Here is a 19,834-nt window from a genome sequence, read left to right on the forward strand (position 1 = left end):
TAAGGTTTACAAATCCTGTTACGCACGCACAAATCTTTTTACGCACGCACAAATCCTGTTACGCACGCACAAATCTTTTTACGCACGCACAAATCCTGTTACGCACGCACAAATCTTTTTACACACGCACAAATCCTGTTACGCACGCACAAATCTTTTTACGCACGCACAAATCCTGTTACGCACGCACAAATCCTGTTACGCACGCACAAATCCTGTTACGCACGCACAAATCCTGTTACGCACGCACAAATCATTTTACGCACGCACAAATCCTGTTACGCACGCACAAATCCTGTTACGCACGCACAAATCTTTTTACGCACGCACAAATCCTGTTACGCACGCACAAATCCTGTTACGCACGCACAAATCCTGTTACGCACGCACAAATCATTTTACGCACACACAAATCATTTTACGCACACACAAATCTTTTTGACACTATTTTCACTCCATATAATACTCACTGAAGAACTTGCATAACTAAGAAGCATCACACTAAAAACCAGCTTGTCAAAGTCTAGCTCTCTGGATAAAAATTCATAATATAAAATTTGTAATAATAAATCTTATTGGTATGAAACTATCCACATTTACCACTCCATTTTTACAGATAAAAATGTATATTTGAGAGTTTTGATGGCAACAAATAACTTAAAAAGAGAGCTTGCTTACTGAAGGATTTTGCTTTACTCGAGAGTTTTGTTGTTTGATTATTGATATTACAACACAAGTGTCAAAACCTCAAACATTTCTGTAAACTTTTCGAAGTTAATACCAGCCATTACATTACTCGGTAACTACTTGTCATAAAAAATATTTATATTTTGATTAACAATAATAACAACGTGGGATGTCCTTTTGCATCAGTGTCAGGCATTCTGCAACAATCAGTATTTGAGGGCTGATATTGATCTCTGTCTGTATGTCAGTCTTGCAAAATCCCAGCTTGTGTTCTCATGTGTGGCTAATGAAACTGTATAATTTTATGTGCATGTTGTTTTGTTGATCCAATCGGAAAGGATTTTTTTCAGTCTTTGCAAGAACGTATACAGTGAAAGAGAAATTGCAAACTGTTCCAGCTTTTTCCCGTTTACGTATAGTATTGGTTGGATTATCGCCAAGTCACATTAAAACAGAGATGAAACTGCATCTGTAAGCCCAGCACGTCTACAAATTGCTTTTCATGACAGTGTGAGAATGAGAGAGTAGCGTCCTTCATTAACTGTCTGAAATTCACCTAGTGTTGGAGCAGCAATGTTAAGACTTTTTTGCAGAAACTTTGATTTAAACCAAAAGATTTTCACTGTCGAGAAAAGGGAAATCAAAGCCATAAAGATTACAGATGATGGGAGTTAAAGTGGGGGTATTATATAAAATTGACATTTTTTTTAGCTTCATGTCATGTTACAATGTCATTTCCTCATCAAAATAAACAAAAACATTGCCCCGCCTGTTTGCCCAAAGCTTCTCCTTGGAGCTTCAGTCTCCAGTCCCTGTTTCTTCCCCTATATATTTCCACCTAACCAGCAGCCACAGCAATTAGCCAACTCCTGGTTGAAATGCTCGCATGCTAAGCTTATTATACAGTACAATCTACTTTTCAGTCCAACACTACTTATTGCCATAGTTGGACTTACATCTTTTATTTATTGGACATAGTTTTTCTGGCCCCTGTTGTTGGCCCCAACTAAAGTTAATACCTGGTAAGGAGCAGAAATTGTCAAATGATGAAATGTTGTGTAAAACCTTAGAAGGGAAAGTGTGCTGCTACAGTGTGTTGCAGAGACGCACAGGACATAAACACAAACTGGGAGTCTGGAGTTTGTCAAGTAAAAAAAAAAAAGAAGGTTTTATTAATAAAACAAAAGGCATTGCAGTTCCAGGAAATCAAGAGAACACAGAATCAAAATTAATCTGCTGAGCGTGACAAGACTGAAAGTGAGACTTGATAATGCATTCACACAACATAAGAAAGGCAAGGATTTATTAGCAACCAAGAAGAAATCCTCAGTCTACATGTACTAATGAAGTAAATCGGGGACAGAGATATTTTATAAGCTAGAACCTAGTGCACTGAAATCAAGGAATTGATCAATTGAAATAAAAACAAAACAGACTACAACAGTACAGAATATTTTTAAAAAAAACAAGCAAAGAATATCTGCATATTAAAACAACTTCAAAATTACAAAAACTACTTAAGAAATCTGTACATCCCTTTCAGTTTCCATAAAACATTACTTCTTATAGAAATGTGGCGTTACTAAGCTTTGGTTTACATTATATTTTTAAAATTAGGGTTTGCAATTATAGATCCAGACCACTTGACCAAACAAAACATTGTTTAGGCAAGAGCAGGACAACAGATTTAACAGTCCCCCCCTTTTTCTTTTGCTTACATATTGTTATGATATATTGTTATTGGTTATTGGGGCTCTAAACTAGCATAAATAACTGCTGAGATGGCTTACCCCCTGGGTGTTTGCCCAAGGCTGAGTGAAGTTGTTTTGACACCTCGTTCAGCTCCTTCTCCTTGCAGAGTCAACGCGGAGGCTGCTGACTCAAATATACTCAGTTTATGTGTAACTGATGGCTGACATGACTGATTTTCTACCTGGTGTACTGCACTGGATGGTGACTAACCCAAAACCTGCAGACTCTCTGACATTTGTGAAACTAACAATAACAACAACAGTGTCTCTCTCCAACTGTCTGTCTCTTTCCACCTAACTGGTCAACAGTATGTAGTCAATGACAAGCCCAGAAAAGCCACTGGAAACATGGACATATGGATGTCAGAGGAGATGAAATTATAAAGGAATATGTTTGGCAAGCTGATGTAGCCCAGACACTAATTGGTCATCCAGGCCAGTTTGTCACAACCCACTTGAATGGTGATGGGATTTTGTCCAATTCACCTTATTGCAGCTTTCACCTAAAAGCTCCCCCGATATGTGATTATTAACGTTTAAGAAAAGTCAATGCCAATTTTTTTTTCTATGGATTTACAGCAGAATAATAACAATGAGAGAGATTAATTGGTCGGTGGGCGTGCAGAGCAGAAATCATGTTGAAATTGCATGCAGTAGGCAGCGATATTATTTCTGAGTAACAGCCCTAACTACAGATCCCTGTATTAATAATGCAGGAGGACCCCAGGGGCAGCCATCTTTCCGCACAACAGTACACCCTCAGACGCACACGCCCACACACAAGTTGTAGCTTTGTGCTGTTATGTCATTTGTCCTCAGGCAATGGTTCCAGGCAGTTTTGTGGCTTTTTGTTTGCTATTATACTCATTAGGCCCTTTTGTTTTCAGAGTAATTCATAAATGAATTATTTTAATACAGTTTATTAAAGAAGAAAAATAATCCCATACTTAGAAATAAAATTTTACCATAGAGTCCTTAAAATTATTTTTTAGCCTGTAATGTTTTATATGTCAGAAGATTTTTTATGTGTGCAATTGAGTGCAAACATGTGAGGTAACCTTGCATATGTTTTTTTTTTAATCTACGAATAAACTTGCTTATTGTGCCCTTTCAGACAAGATAAGAACAGTGGGTGCTGGATAGCTGAGGGCCTTCAGGTTGATTAAATTCCAACTCATGAAAATCTAATTCCCATCTTGTGTTAGAGCAAAGTGGCTGGAAATAGAATTAGGCTTTCATTTCTGAGAGAGCAGCAAGAGTATTCATGGGTCATCCCTGGTGTCAAGATATGCCAAGGTTTTAGAATGTTTTGGTTTGAAATGGCAAACATTTTTGATTATGTTCTTTCAGTTTTCACTCATTTTAATTAGGAAACAAAGGAATAAAATTTTTTCCTGCTGGATAGAGCATGAAGGAGTGCAGCACAAACCCTGCGCTGCACTCTGTGCTCTCTGTGCACTGTCGGTCAGTTGGCTGAAACAAAGCTTCTTCACTTTTCTCCTGTTAAGAGGAAACAAAAAAAAATCATTGCTTAAAAATATTTATAATCTCGAATAAACATGGACATTGTGAATGTAAAACTGTTTCACAGGAAGAGTTAGCAAGATATGAGTGACATTTGTGATGACAGAATGGCAGATAGCATCTGGCACATAGCTAGTGTCTTGTACGTGTGTCAAAATGTGTGTTGAGAGATTTCCCAAAGGTCAGCACTGGGCAGACAAAATCACATGAAAGATTTTTTTTTTTTAAATAGGACTTGCATTAACAGGAAACAGGAGAATATAGAAATTGCTGAATGAAAGAGAGAGTAAATCATATATGTGCGCACAAGGGGTGATTACTGGATCAAGTGAGAGTTATTAACATAATGTGGAAAAGCTGGGGTTAAGCACTGACTGGAGGATCTGAGTGGAGAAATAATAAAACAATTGTAATTACAAGGAGAACACAAAGAACATGTGAATAACAACTTGACTGAACATGACTAGACGACAAAGTATCAACATGTCAGGGCCAAGTGCACAAAAAAATCTGGCACAGTAACTCACTGCAGGACCTAAACTGACACATGAACAACTGAAAAAAGAAAAAAAAAACCTCACAAATGAAGTTACACTAATATGCATTTGAGAACTATATCAAAGTTAAGAGAATAAAACTTTCTGCTTTGTTTTTCCCATTTAAACTTTTTATGTTTTCTGGCTGCATCTCATTTTTTTATTTAGGTTTTTTTATCACACAAAGGTGAAGGTCAACTTATAGAAATGTGTATATGCAGTGTTTTATTTCATTCTCTCTTTGTATAAAGCGTTCCAGTCTGAAATAATTACATGGGTTGACGCGATGGTGAACCATGACAATGAATACCCACGCAGCGTAAAATCTCAGTCAGTTCAAAACAATTATGTTAAATGCAGCTTCGATTCAGGTGCTGCAGCCCCCAGATCACTGGTTGGTTAGCTGCACTTTGGAAATGTATGCATATGAGGAAATGTAAACTTTTTCTTCCACAGCTTTCTTTGATTTTAGACTTAATTCTAACCTTTCACCTTACATCTCTACATTGACTTAACATTGTGATTCAGTGCATTGCAGTTGTGTAAATATTGTCTGCTTTAAATTTTTACTTATTTTTCTATTCTTATTTCATCAAAAGTATACGGTGATATGTTCTTGCAATATATTGTTGTGTATTGAGGTTTTGGTGTTTTTTTGCAAATGCATTTATTTAAAATACATTGTGTTATCACCTAAGTTTAGTGTATATGTTTTGTAGCACCATTAGCAAAGTGTTTTATGCTAAAAAAAAATCCCATTTTGTAATTATTGTAGACCTGCTGTACTGAGTTTGGAGTAAAGCATATTAGTACATTCCTAAAGTGTGCTAAAACTAAATCACTGGATGCAATGGCCACGAGCTTTTCTCCATTATTTCTAGACAATTTTCTGCTGCACACATGTCAGATATTTTGATGTAGCTTTAGATGCTTTAACTCTGCGGGCAAAAGGTTTTCAAACTCCCTGAGGGAATATTTTACATTTATCTCATGAGGCGTTACCCAGGCTCGTATTTTTCTGCATTAACTGTATCCTCCAATATTAAGAGTGCATCCTTGGGGACAACAAAACAACAAATTGATAACAAATATGCCCTAGAGTTGTTATTGTTAAACTATATATCTTGTTGTTGTGGCAAGTTCAGCAAAGTTAATGACACAACGCGGTGGAAGTGTATATCTATAAAAACGATGCCTGGGCTGCTGCTGGCATTGTTTTGACAAGTTGATGACATCACATTTTTGGTTTTTTCTGTTTCTCTCTCATTTTATAGAGAACACTGTAAAAATAAAAAAAGTAGATATTATTTTGAGGCAGGTATTATATACTGCAATATTGATGAATAGTCGCACGTGAAATGTTTAGTTTATTTTGAGTCAATAGTTATACTGACTTATTTGCTTGACTTTATTAATTGAGAGAAGGTTTACAAATTTCACTACATGCCTGCGAGTTGAAAGCTGAGAGATGACTTAAAAAAACTATCTTGTATTACCAAAAAAACGAAACATAACACAGCGGACTATTTTTTCGATCCAACTGTATTCTCTCTGTGTTTTACCAAAAACTTTGAAGGGAGCTCTGTCAACTACAAGAAGTTGTTAGAGTTACTGTAAATCCATTATTACTACAATGTAGCAATATACCTGTGTGCAATGTGACTTTGAATCCTTTAGTTTTCATTATGAATATCATACACTGCTGGATTGAATGTAATATTTGTTGTAACAGAGAGAATTACATTTCATTTGGTACGTTATGAGTTTGAAAATGGTTGTTTTTAAAAAAGCAAAAAGAGCATGTTAACAAACCTGACTCCCAACAATGAACTCTTAAAAGATTCATGCTGAAATATTGAATCAGAACTGACTTAGGCTGGTGTCACACTGTTTCTCATCACTATAAGTACATTATTATGAAAACATATTTGCACCCTTACATATTTCTCCGGTTTTTACTTTTCTTGTCATACTGAAATCTTTCAGGCCGTCTAGCAAATTTTATCATCAGACAAAAAACCTGAGTTTATACCAGTGGCAGGCTGTACATTTGGTACTAGTAGGACTTTTAAATTTTGCAAGTCCTGAATCAGCCCCTACCACTTTGCTACCACTACCATGTTTAACTGTCAGTATTATGTTCATCAAGCGATATATTAAACTTATTGACACAAAGTCACTTAAATTGGGTCAGAGACTGACTGCCTCTTTGGTTGAAAAGCATAGCCTCAGACCTGGAGGAGCTGACTCTTATCCTGGCCTTTTTCCACTTGGCTGTGATCCACTCCAGTGCACACTAAAGGTCATGGCTGGAAGATGCAGCTCAGAGACCCCTTCTCTCCAGGATTACACCTGTCCATTGTTTTCCATTGCTCAGTTTTTAGTTCACACACATACACTTACACAAAGAATCAAGTTGGTTTATGGAAAAGAAAATACATTTCTAGGAATATAATAATTGAAGCTGTAAAAAGTGATAGATTCTAAGATGAAGCCGAAGGGTTTCATAAATAATATATGGATATGAATACAAACTAAAGAAAAATAAGCCAAATTTGACCCACTTCACATTATGCACATTATAAGGGTTAAGTAACATTATTATTGCGCTAGTACACCCGTATTTGCAGAATATGTTATATATTTCTTGTCAGTGGTGCCCATTTGTTGGATATATTGGAACTCGAAATTGCAAAAGAAATTAAGAGAGAAAATAGAGGAAGATTAGTTTACCTGTTCTGCTTTATCAGATGTATAAGAATGAGCATTTTTCAGATTAGTGAAGGCAATCTGAATAATATTGCTGATGCTGAAAAATAAAAGCCGAGTTTGTGTAACTAATAGTTGCTCAGTCTTTTTTATATGCACACTTACACCTGGACACAAATTGATTTATTGTCACACTTTATTGCTTTTAGTAAAAAGGAACTGTGTTTTAGAATTACATAATCTACCATTGAGTTTGGTATCACATGGTTGACATTCTTATTTCCGTTTTGTCAACTCTCAAATAAAATAAAAACTAAAAATGACCTTTTTTCTCCCTGTATTGCCTTAATAAAATGAATGTCAGTTATTGCACATAACTCATAATTTAGTCACAATTCCAACATTTTCATTTCAGCTGTGTTACTATGCCATGTTTAGGAGGTGATGTGCCTGACACCCACTGTGTAGATGACCCTCCACCCACTGAGGAGGCCTGTGATGTTGCCTGTTCTGCAGACTGTGTGGTGGGCTCCTGGTCCTCCTGGTCTTCCTGCTCACACAGCTGCGCTACAAAGACCGCAGAGGGCAAGCAGAGCCGCAGTCGCACAGTATTAGCCATCCCAGGAAAAGGTGACCTGAAAATCCCTCTGATTACTTTGACTCTTCTCCATATGTGGGAAATGCACATTTCTTCCACACATTTTACTTTACAACTAGTTTGATTTTTTTGTTTAGCAATGACAGACAAAGCAACAATTAACAATAGGTCTATGGACAATAAAAACATGTTCATTCATGTTTATCCACAAATTCATTCTCAGATGATAATATTTTAGTCTGGTTGGTTCTACCTATTTTGAGTCCTTTCAGCCATTATATAGCCTCTTGTCAGTTTAAATCCAAATAAGCCACGCCCCCCAACTTAACATTTACACTTGGACATGAAAATGACTGCAAACAGATGTGCAATTTTACAACTGCACATCTTTGAAAAGCAAATGTAGAGCCTCCTGCACAACCAACAAAACTGCTGCAAGTGGATTCTGGATGGGAAGTCGAAACCAAAACATTTGTGTTTTCCAGCAGCCATTATACAACAAATAGTAGTTGAACCAACCATCCAAATGTACTGAAGCTCAGCTTGAGTTGTTTGGTGGGAGGCGGTGTCTGCTGATTTGTGACGATAAATTCCAGAGGGTTTTGAAATGGGTCATTTTTCAGACACAAGAAACATTAACTAACTTATTGCCAACATTAACCTATTAAGCACTTGGTCTGTTTTTAGAAGCATTTAAGGCCCAAAGGGAAGCACAAAAATGTGCAAAATGTAAATTTTGTGTTATAGGTCCTCCTTAAAAATAGGCTAATTTAATTGACTAAGATTGAATATCAATTAAATATAAAAATTAACTTATAACAGTATGTATAAAAACCATATAAGATGTATTCATGAGTAAAGGTGCAGTGCCTAAGCTTTATTTTGTAACTAGAAATGTTAAGAAGTGTTTCAGAGTTAACTGAAAACTAAGCTCAGCAAATAGTAGATAAAGATTGATTGAGCTGAAGGTTTTATCAGAGTGGTTTCACCAGCATTGCGGCCCTTTTGCCTGATTCCCCAGATTTAAGAGTGTTATACAGACATTTTCCTTTCAGAAAACATTTGAGGTTTGAGCAGATCATCCATTATCAGGAGCTGTTCCTCTGGCAAGTGTTTCTCTGAATACTTCATGTTTCCAAGTCAGACAGCTTTGGCTGCCTTGGCAGGCGGCTGCTGCCCATTAATCCCTGTAACTAAACACATATCAGCAATAACAGCTGATGAAAGAAACTTGCAGTTTAAACCCAATTGCTGGATATCTGTTGGCTGGCAGAGGAGGCTGTGAAAGAGCACGTTTGTGTGAAACCACAGTACAGCTGTGGAATGCAAAGTAGATCAGAAACCGTAAGTATCTCCTTGGTTGTAGTTCAGTAAAAAAGTCATGGTCCTGGTCGCTGTGGTCCTCAATATTCTCCAGTTAACACATTTAGCACATCATCAGTTAGGCTTCTATCATTTTACTCCATTCAGATTGAGGAGCTCTTGTAATCAGAAATCACATTAACAACATGAGACAGTAGACTCAGTACTGTCTTTAGAAAGTAAGTGAAAGTTGGAATTTAGAATCACTTTTTGATTATTTTGCTCTTATAGCCATCTTTGCTACATGTTAGCATCAGTGTAGCCTTTGAGTTTGAATTGCATCAATTTTTTGAAGTCCTTTTGCATCATTGTTTACCAAGCTACTTCAGTTTATTGAGATTAGTGGACATCTACTGTTTTACTGTTATCTGAATATTATCGAATGACATTTTCAGAAGTGTTTGGGATCATTGTCAGGATAGATGACTGAATCTGATCATGTGTCATCTGTCAAAAAATAACCTTGTATTTGAATGCAGAATAATTGGGTTTACAGACAACCTCATTGTCAACTCACTGACTGCAATATGTCCAGTCTTTCTTTATTTTGATAATCTTCTGCTCCAAAAATTGCTCAAACAAACCAGCCTTGCCCTCCCTTAGAGAGAAACTCACTCGTATTTATGTACATTTATGTACATGTAGATCACAGCCATAACACATTATTATCTATTCTCCAAAACGAAAGCTGTTTGAGTAAAACAAATTGTGCTTAAAAATGACTGATAATAGCTGCTGTTAATTTTGGAAAAAGGGAAGAAAAGCTGCGGAAATGAAGCAATAGCTTACTCAAAACATTGGGAAACAAACAAGGATATTGCACTGCTTCTTAGTCTTTAGTCTTATTGAACTAGCTGCTGTGAATTATGGCTACTTTGGTCTCATTTCATTGGATATTTTGCAAAACTGTTTACTAATTGTAACAACTGGCAGTTGCTTCTTTTAGCAATGCATTTCTTAATGTATTTCCTTTTTAGCATTGTGTTACACACACCTGAAAGCTCCAGATCCTCAGACTGTCAAAACCAGTGCTGCATAAAGGTGATTCATCTTCTCTGAGCATAAGTTAACCAAGTGATAAGCAGCATCTGTCTGCTACTAAGCAGTTGCAGTGTAAAATGTTTTCTCAAAGTGCTAAGACACTTCATCTTTTGTGAAATACACTGCAGGTTTTAAAAACCTGAATATTTATCTGACATGGCCGAAGGCAGCTGGGTTTTTTTATTGACTGGTCAAATCCCTCTGAAATTTAGGTGATTAGTTGAAAGATTTATTAGCTGTTGGTGGAAATTTCAGATTTTAAAACTGTTGTAGACACATGCAGCAGATATATGACTGCCAGCTAAACAAAAAAAAGCCAAATCAAGAAAGAACTGTTGGTTTGCGTCCGAAGACAGCTGTCGGTTATCCTTCAATAGCTAGCCCCGCCCACTTCATCACAACCCTCCGGGGCTGACTACTGACCAGTTCTCTATCTAACAGGTCCGGAAAATCTCTAAGACCTGGGTATTACCCTAGACGAGATCTATAAGAGATAATCTATTCAAACTGGTGTCGAAAGCGATTCGTCTAGCTCTAACTACCTTAAATCCAGAAGCTACGACCCTTTTCAGTTAAGGAACAATCAGCTGAGTAGCCCTCACAGCTGCATAATTCCAATAACCACTCCTGTTAACGGTAGATCGCTTTCTAAAATATAACTTGCTCTTGGAACCGGCTAGATTAAATTTAGTGACTTGGATGTAAGTCCCCGGGTCATTATTTTACTCTCACCAAAGGAAATTATGAAGCCTCCTCTTTACTAGAACCCTGTACATTAGTTTTACCTTTATTAAAAGAACTGAAAAATGAGTAAATGACTCAATTAATTCCAATGTCCACCAACCTCATTAGAATTTTAGAGTATGAATTTATTAAGCAAGCTTAAGCAGGGATATGTGACATACAAATCAATAATCAATTGTATATAATTCAAGAGCAGTGTAATAAAATCAACATGTATAATCATACCATCCTGTCTCTTTTCCCTAACTTATGTCGCAGATTCTGAGATAGCTTTTTAGGAAGCAAGTTCAACTCATACCCAGTTGGAGGTGGATCTTTAGCAACAGGAACGTCCGAAAACCTTGGTATGAATCTTTGTCCTTTGTGTGGAAAAATCCTCTTTAGAATAGAATCAAAGTAGAGAGGGTTCAATTGCTTTGAAAACCCGACTCTTTATCCCTCCGGAACCTTTGTCTTTTCTCCAAGTCTGTTGCAATGTTTGGGTTGAGGCAAGACCGACGATCGAATCAGGAACCCGGGTTGGACGATTGGAACTTGTCTCCCTTTGGCGGCACGAAGCTTCAGCTTTTCCCGTAGCTCCAAGGTGTGGTCTGCTGTTGTCTCCTCGATCTGCTTCTTTGTGTCAACTCTACTTCGGTGCCGCAGACAAAGAACAGTTACTTCCTCTTTCCCGTCCTGTTTTATACTTTTTTCCTCCATATGTGTGTATGGGCAGCTCGGTTTACTATTTTTTTCTTGAACTTCTGCTTTTCCACTCCCATATGTGTGTAAGGCGAGCTCCTGTGGCTTCCTGAACATCTGCTGCTCATTGTGTAATCCCCGGTGTTCCCCACCCTGTTCACTGAGTCTTGCGAAAGTCCCTTGCTTCCCCAGCTTGCGACATCTTGTCAGCGAGGCCTCACTCATCATGAGACTGTATCCTTCCTGACTTCGCTATTTTTCCTGACTTCGCTATAACTCACTTTATCATCTGTTACAAACCTTTAACCATCGCATTAAAACCATAAATCATCTTGGCTTCGATATTCATTAAGTCCTTATAATTAATCACATTACAGATCAACATATTATAATTAATCACATTTTTCTCTTACTATAAGTCATCAATCATCTTCATTATAATTAATCACATTACCGATCAACATTACATTTAGAAATACAAAGTTATATATTGATTATTGATATACATATTAAACTGAAATGATTTATTTAAGTAAACCACTAAATTGCTTTATTTCTCTCAGGCCTTCATACACCTTTTCTGCGTGTACCTGGAAAGATCTCACAACTCCATGCCAGTTTACTTGACACAGCGTGTTAATCTGCACTTTTTGAAGGGCTACATTGTGACATGTTTTTATTTTTTGTTTTCTTTGTGTTCACCTCCAGATGGTAAAACATGCCCAGCAGCCCCGGTCCTAGAAGAATGGCGAGTCTGCAATGATCATTCCTGCACTGTATTTTACTGGGAAGCCTCAGAATGGGGACCCTGTACTGAGGACGCGTCTTCTACAATCAATGAAAGTAGCTCCTGGAATGAGACGTCCGCCTGCCCTGTTGGAGTTCAGAGCCGTAATGTCAGCTGCATGAGGATGAATGCTGGTCCAGTCATAAGTAAAAGGTATGTTCTCTGCCACAGGGTAAATTTGTTGTCATCAGGACATTTTTAAAGCATTTCACTACAAAAACACTAAATCTTACCACAGTGTTTTGGTCTAGTTTCTAGTGTGAATCTCTCAGTACACTTGAAATATGGCAAACTAACTTACAAGTCACTTTTCAGCAAGATGTAGGAACTTGTTTTATGTCAATAATTACTGGATGAAAAAGTACAAGTTCCACCAGCAGATTGTTTCATTGATAACACGAGAACAATGTCTTATAATCAGTGGAATTAGTACCTTTTTAAAAATTATTATTAAGGAATTATGGAGTTAAAACAAGCTTCTATATCTTGCTGAAAAGTTACTTGTAAGGTAGTTTTGTCTTATTTCTAGGGTACTAAAACATTTGGACTAGAAACAAGACCAGACTTGCAATAGATGAAAAAACAACTAAGATTTCATAGTTTTTTGTAATGTTTTGACTTTATTCTGAGTTGTATAGTTACTTTTTTTACTCCTGCATTTTGATCTTTACAAACCAACATATTTGTTTCTGCCTAGAATAGAAAGTCATATTTTCTTTTTATCTTTTCTTTCCATGTTTTTGCTAAAGGTACAGTAATCTATACCTTTTAAAGATTGTTGGGAAATTATGTGCAAGTAGTCAAATATATGAATACTCCTTATAGACTATAATTTCTAAATACACAATGTTCATTTAAAAAAAAAAACACAAAAAAAACATGTCTGGACTTAAGTATCATATAGATATTTAAAGATGACTCAGAGGACGGGATGCTCTGTGAATTCACATCCCAAGAGTTTTGTGAAGTGTCTCTCTTCCTTTATACTTTCACTCTGTGTTTTTGCTATTCTTTTATATATATTTATATATATATATGAGTGTGTGAACCCGAGATTCATCTTGCATCTGCTCCCCCATTATCCTTCTCTTTCAGCAATACAATATCAAACACTGCTAAGGGCTTTTGTGCTGTCACTTTAATGATGTTAAAGCCCGCACCAGAAAGACAGATTTATAAATAATTCACAAAGTTTGCCCTTCTTTAGCTCAACATATTATTGACAGGGCCATAAAATGGATTATAGAGAGGCTTTTTTCTCATGCGCGTCCTGTCTGCCACCACAAAAGCTTTAATGAAAGCTGTCATTTCTGCTCCTCCAACAGATCTCGCTCATACAGTGTGCTGTGAATTTAATCACTTCGCCTCTCTCATATCCCTGCAAAGTGTTCATTTATTTGAACACCACCTAAAACTTAGACCTGCATGTTGCTATTCATCAATAATGATTGTGTCTGTCAGTAACTTCTGAGTAAGAGCTTTCAGTTACTTATTAAATGAAGCACATATACTCTTAGGGATACACAACCATCATCAAAGGACATTGTTTTTCTACTTAATAGCAAATGTTCAACTGAAAATGTCTTCACATTTCTGAACAGAAATTTCAAAACAAAAACCAATGTTATTCGTAAAAAACAGGTTCCTTCAGTCAGCAAAACACCTAAGCATTTCATGGTGGGCAATAATCTCTGCAGGGATCTGTGGCTCTACCAAAAGCTTAGTGGGTTTTCTTTGGTATCAGGCCAGAGCCTGCAGGAAAAAGTTTGATTGATTTTCAGTTTTATTTCTGTTCCTTTTTTCCACATGCCGAGAATGGCATCTATAGTAACATCTGTGAACTCTATTCAATATTTCAACACTTTGCTCAAATACTACGTTCAAAATAGCACTTTGTGGCGATATTTTCTAACAAGGGCAATATGTATGAGAAATAAATAACATACTGCATGTCATGGTTAATAATTTAAACAAATAATTTTGCCACAATTGGTCTTCAAAATTGCAAACTCCAAGCATTTACAAGTAATAGAATAATGTATACTGTTACAAAATAGTAAAATATAAGTAAAATGATACATGGCTTTCAATTATTACCATCAAAAATCTGAAGTTTGAATTCGTATTCAACCGTCTGTACTCTTCAATCCTTCAAAATAAATCCAGTGCAACCAGTTACATCCAAAAGTCACCCAGTTTGTGAACAAACCGTTTGTGTAACATTGGTACATAGCAGTGGTTCACAAAGATTTTCTTCTGGGCCCCCCCATAGATTACAATAAAATCCCCCCAAAAAAGAAAAAAAAAAAATCAGCTGGGCACACACATCGTTCAACCAGACATAAACCTATTTTGTTTTCAAACTCCACTGAAGTTTATTTCACACTTCAGGTTGCAACAAAACACACTTCAAATCATCTTTACAAAAAAACACTTTTGTGTAACTTTTTTTTTCTTTCTTTTATTCATCCATACTGTTTCCGACAACAGCTACCGATAAATATGTTTGTCTCTCGAAAAAACATACCTGCACCGCGGGCTTTAGTAGAAAAAGACACTAGAGAGCGGAGTGAGGCTGCAGCATCACAGTCAGAGGAACAGTGAAATACGCGAGTCACAGTTTGTCCTACTGTACTTCGTATTGATGATTAAAATGATTATTTTACTGTAGTTATTTGTAAGAACGTGTTCTATTTGTTAAAAAATGCTTGGCCCTGAAAACAGGTTTTGTTCTTTGGTTCAATGTAGAGTATTTAATTATGCTGTATAATAATTGTAAAAAATAAAGGTAACTACTTCACGGATTTTGCCTATCACCGGTTCGTTTTGGAACGTAACCCCTACGAAAAATGAGGGATCACTGTATAGTATTTAATGATATAGTATTTGTTGGTGTGAATGATGAAACCTGTTCTGTGAAGGTCTCAGAGGTTGCTTAGAGAATGTTAGTACATAAATAAAACTATGAAGACCAAGAAACACACCAGACAAGTCAGGAGAAAATTACAGTCGTCTCTAAGCAGGGTTGGAGTATAAAGCAATATCCTATGCTTTGAAGATCTCAGGGAGCTGTTCAATCTGTCATCAAAAATTGGAAAGACTTTGGTGTAATTCTATACCTGCTAAATGTGTAGGCCATGGAAGAAAAGCATTAGTCACAAAAGCAGCCAGGAGGTACATGGTAATTCTAGTGGAGATGCAGAATCCACCACTCAGGTGGAAATTTTGTTGAAAAGATGAGTCTTATTTTCAGTCTCCTCAAGTCATGCCTTTATGGAAAAGGTAAGGCCAAAAAGCCTCTGAAAGAAAGCAATAATAGTCTTTCCTAAAGAATGCCACAAGCCATGTAGGGGACAAGGAAGGACCTCTAGTCATGTGAGATCACAAATTAAACTTTTGACCTTTTTAACAGGCATGACCAGTGTTTCCTGAACATTTTTTTAAACTCTTTTTTGCGTTCATTTTTAACAAGAGTTTATGTAGATTACATCACCTGACACAGAGCAGTTCCTGCTACTCCTGGAGTGCAGCTGTCATCCCCATCCACTGCAACTGTGGAGTCCAGAATACAATTTAAAACAGTGAAATCAGACTAATACAGTATTAATTGTTTCATAGTCACTATGGTTTAAAAGCCTTTCCAAACTGTACTGTGAGGGAAACGCGTAGATGGAGTGAATTTTACATGAACTGCACCAATCATAATTCTTGGAATGAAAGGGGGAAAAATGAGAGCTCTAAACAGGATTAAAGTAAGCTATCTAAAGTAATTATTTATTGCAATTTAACAACAGCTAAGCTCTAAAACTGAATTCAAATCTGCTTGATATTCTCCAAAAATCTTTAATGTCTGCAAGATGTGCGTCATGGGAGTAGTAATGATGCAGACACATGCTGTGACAGCAGCAGCAGCATTTCTGCTCCATTCAAACTGAAAATCAGTGAATGATCAAAAACCCTGGGCAGTTGTGATGGCTTTTTCATGTTTCTCAGGACATGAATATTGACAAATATTCCAACTTCACCAATTAAAATCTCTTAGAAAGGTTTTGATGAAAGCATTTTTCTCTGTATATCCTTGGAGACACTGAAAGGGGACGTTGACTTGTCCTTTAATTAAATAATCCCACTAATTTTGGTGGGTATGATCAGTGTGTTTAAATACAAACTCTGTAAAGTCCTGTGATATTCAGCGGCCTTAATGTTGTTTTCAAAGAAATTTACAGAGATAATGTCCAATATTATAAATCTACAAACACAAAAAGGGTCTGCAGAGTAGGACAAACCAGGAGATGACAGAAAAAATGTGGATATTCCACAAGGTAAAAATATTTTCAGTTATCCCACTTCATAGTGCCACCTTTAATTCAGAGTCCATCCTACAAAGGCCAATTTCAGTGTAGTTTTCTGTCTACTGTTGAAAAGCAATATCCACAGACATTCTGAGAAATTAAATAAATTCAATGATTATGGAAACTGTGGTGATATATTTTGCTATAAAGAGTACTTATCATTTTAGTATGGATTACCTTAAACCATGACAGCAATTAATTTGGTCTTTTACTGCACTCTTTAAGACATTTCCAAAAATATCTAAAAGACCTTCAATCCTTACACTGTTGTCACAGCTGAACCTCATTGCCTTAACTTTACGTCTGACATCCTCATTTTAAGCAAATCCCACAATATTCCCCCAGCTGCTTTGTTGCTTTGCCATGGCCTCTGGCATGCATCATTGCAAAAAGGCAGAGAGAAGAGAGGGGATAAAGCTAGGGAAGGAAAAGGCTTTATATATCCTGCCTTCTCATGCTTTGGTGTACTTTGATCTCATTCCTGTCCGTGCTGGCTTCTGCAGTCGGAGGGATGTAGCACCATGCTGGGCCTCCAGTGAATCCTGGATTTCTGGTTGTTGGGGGAAAAGGAGTCAGTCAGCCTGAAATGAAATTTGGAGATCTATGCATGCCTCTGCGAGACAAGGAGGAGGAGTGTGCCTGTTGTTTCATCAAAACATCAAAGCTTATGAATTATTTTATTTTGCAGAATGTTTTAATCCCAATCATGTTAAAACTCTACAACTCAGAGAATACAACACGGCCTATGGGGTGTGTGACAGAAGAAATGAATTTGCCTAAAAAACATTAAAAGATGACATAAAAAATATATTTTAGAGAAAGAAAGTGTTTGAAGGCACTAAAAAAACTTTAACAGTTCCTTTAACATGCCAGAAAGGACGTAGTGTTAAACAATTTTCATGTTGAAACATTTTCCCCAATTTAATTAGCACCCTTGTTTTAGCCTTTTTTTCCTAGATTACACTCAACAAAATGCTGAATTAGCTTTTCTTGTTATTAGAGTTGCACACTTCTGGCAGCTGGGTGTTATCCAGTTTCTTATCTTTGACACAGGTAGACCAAAGTGTATTTTTTGAAAACAAAAATGCTGCTGAGAGCTGCTACTTACTCCTTCTACACTGTGCCTCATTGGGTTATGGAGGCACAGTGGTTGTGGATCTCAAAAACAATTAGGCAATCTCACATAATAAAAATGTGTAACAGCTATCTTGGTCCTCTAATTAGCAGTAGAATTCATTAGTGACAAATGTTATTAGTTCAAAGTTGAGGCAGTGCAATTACTGGTGGATATGCTTTCCTCTGTTTTCACTGGTCTTGTGTTAACAGTATAATTCAGTGAAGTTGCTTAGTTTTTTTTTGGTAAAGCTACAGTAGATGAAGATTTGCATAAGGTGAGGTGTCACTGGGCTTTCACTGAATATCTCTTTACCTCTTTTAGCAAATTCATTGCTGCTTCAACACTGAGTTCTCTGACAGTTTTCAGGATTTGCATGAATAAGTGAAAAAGCAACAAGAAGGAGACCAGGAGAAGCAGATTGTAGAATACAGTTGGAATCAGAGTTCTGAGTACAGGAAGAGGGAGAAAAAAAATATTTTTAAAGGTTAGATTTTATACTTCAAATTGATGTACAATTACAGATCGGTCTAATTCCAAGGAAGATCTGTTGCAGCTCTACAAAGAAACTAGCATCTGTCTCTGCAATTAGGACAGATTCAAATGTGAAAGAATGAATGCACTCAGGGGTGAACCTGTTATGTATATTTATGTAATCTAGATGCAGAACGAGTAATGTCGCATTCTGAAAGAGCTGAGTTGTTTCTGTCACACTCAAGAAAACAGCATTGCTGATTAAAAGCTGATCATTTTAGTGAAATTATTAGTTTTCTGTTACTATATTTCAACTTTCTGCTATACATTTAGAGTAAATGTGTTAATTTTAAAATATGATGCGTACTATCTAATACTAAATGTCTAATATTAAACCCCTGTCTAAACATGGCTATATAGACATGTTGAAACGTGACATCACACACCCAGCTTCCTGCTGGGTGGCAGAAAAGTTGCTGACATTGTTTTTAGCTGTCAACAAAACGTACAAAATCTTAAATCTATGCATAATATATAAAAGATAAATGGATGGATGACTTATTGTCCCCACTATGACAACTAGATAGCAAGGTATCACATTTCAGTAAAATATTTTAATATAAAAAATAGCGCGAGAGAAGAAGTAGTCCAGCTATGCTTAACTTCAATAACCTTAACATATAGATGTTAGGATGTGCTGTGCAGTTTGGTGGGCTTCTGATCAGTTACCAAAAAAAATGAAATAAAAATAAGGTGACACACACACACACTTTCTGACAGATTAATAGTAGCACAATTGTTTAGCTAATCAACCTTTGTTGATCATTTATTAATAATTGTAAAATAAAAATCAACTGTAACGAACTGAACGTTCTGTTTTTTGTGTGGGAAATGTTGCATGTATACACTCAAATGTAACCTCAGCTTTCTAGGTTAGCGGAGGTGTTGTCATTCGGTTACCACGGCAACAAGTCTGTGTGTGGCACGAGATAGATGGATATGTGGCTCTATTTGACCCTGTGTAGGGAAACTGGTTTAGCTGGTACATGTGGGTGCTGGAGAATTGGCACCTATGTTAATGAGATAATTGTAAATGTTCACATACTGAACTGGCAGTCAATTCTGAGGACTGTCAACCCACAGATCATCAGCTATTTGGAATGGGTTTGGAAGCTTCGTGCTCAGTACAGTTAGCTTTGCTGTGTGCCTTTTCCAATCCTCCGCACAAAGACGATCTAAATGAATACCTACATCTCCAGGTTTCATTTTGCTAATGGAATTGTTCTACCGCAGTAGCTTGGCAATGGGTGGAAAGCAACATATATAAATGTGTGTGTGTGTCGATCATCAGTGCTGACAGTGTTATTGTCACAAATCAACCTATTAGCCTTCTTTGAAGTTAGCTAATACTAGTTATCTAATCAAGCTAGCTAACATTACTGCCTATACTTTATTGTGTATGTGTTTTATGTGT

General features: G+C 36.7%; 1 protein-coding gene across 3 annotated transcripts in view; it reads left to right on the plus strand.

Annotated features, from left to right (window-relative positions):
* Positions 1–19,834, plus strand: part of thsd7ba (thrombospondin, type I, domain containing 7Ba) — a 204,651-nt gene that overhangs the window by 109,705 nt on the left and 75,112 nt on the right. For all 3 annotated transcript variants that reach the window (XM_028024089.1, XM_028024091.1, XM_028024090.1), the window contains 2 exons: positions 7,646–7,837; positions 12,342–12,573. In XM_028024089.1, coding sequence (XP_027879890.1) covers positions 7,646–7,837; positions 12,342–12,573 — 424 coding nt within the window. The remainder of the gene's footprint in view (positions 1–7,645; positions 7,838–12,341; positions 12,574–19,834) is intronic.

The sequence above is a fragment of the Xiphophorus couchianus genome, chromosome 7 (genome assembly GCF_001444195.1).
Source record: "Xiphophorus couchianus chromosome 7, X_couchianus-1.0, whole genome shotgun sequence".
Taxonomy (NCBI): Eukaryota; Metazoa; Chordata; class Actinopteri; order Cyprinodontiformes; family Poeciliidae; genus Xiphophorus; species Xiphophorus couchianus.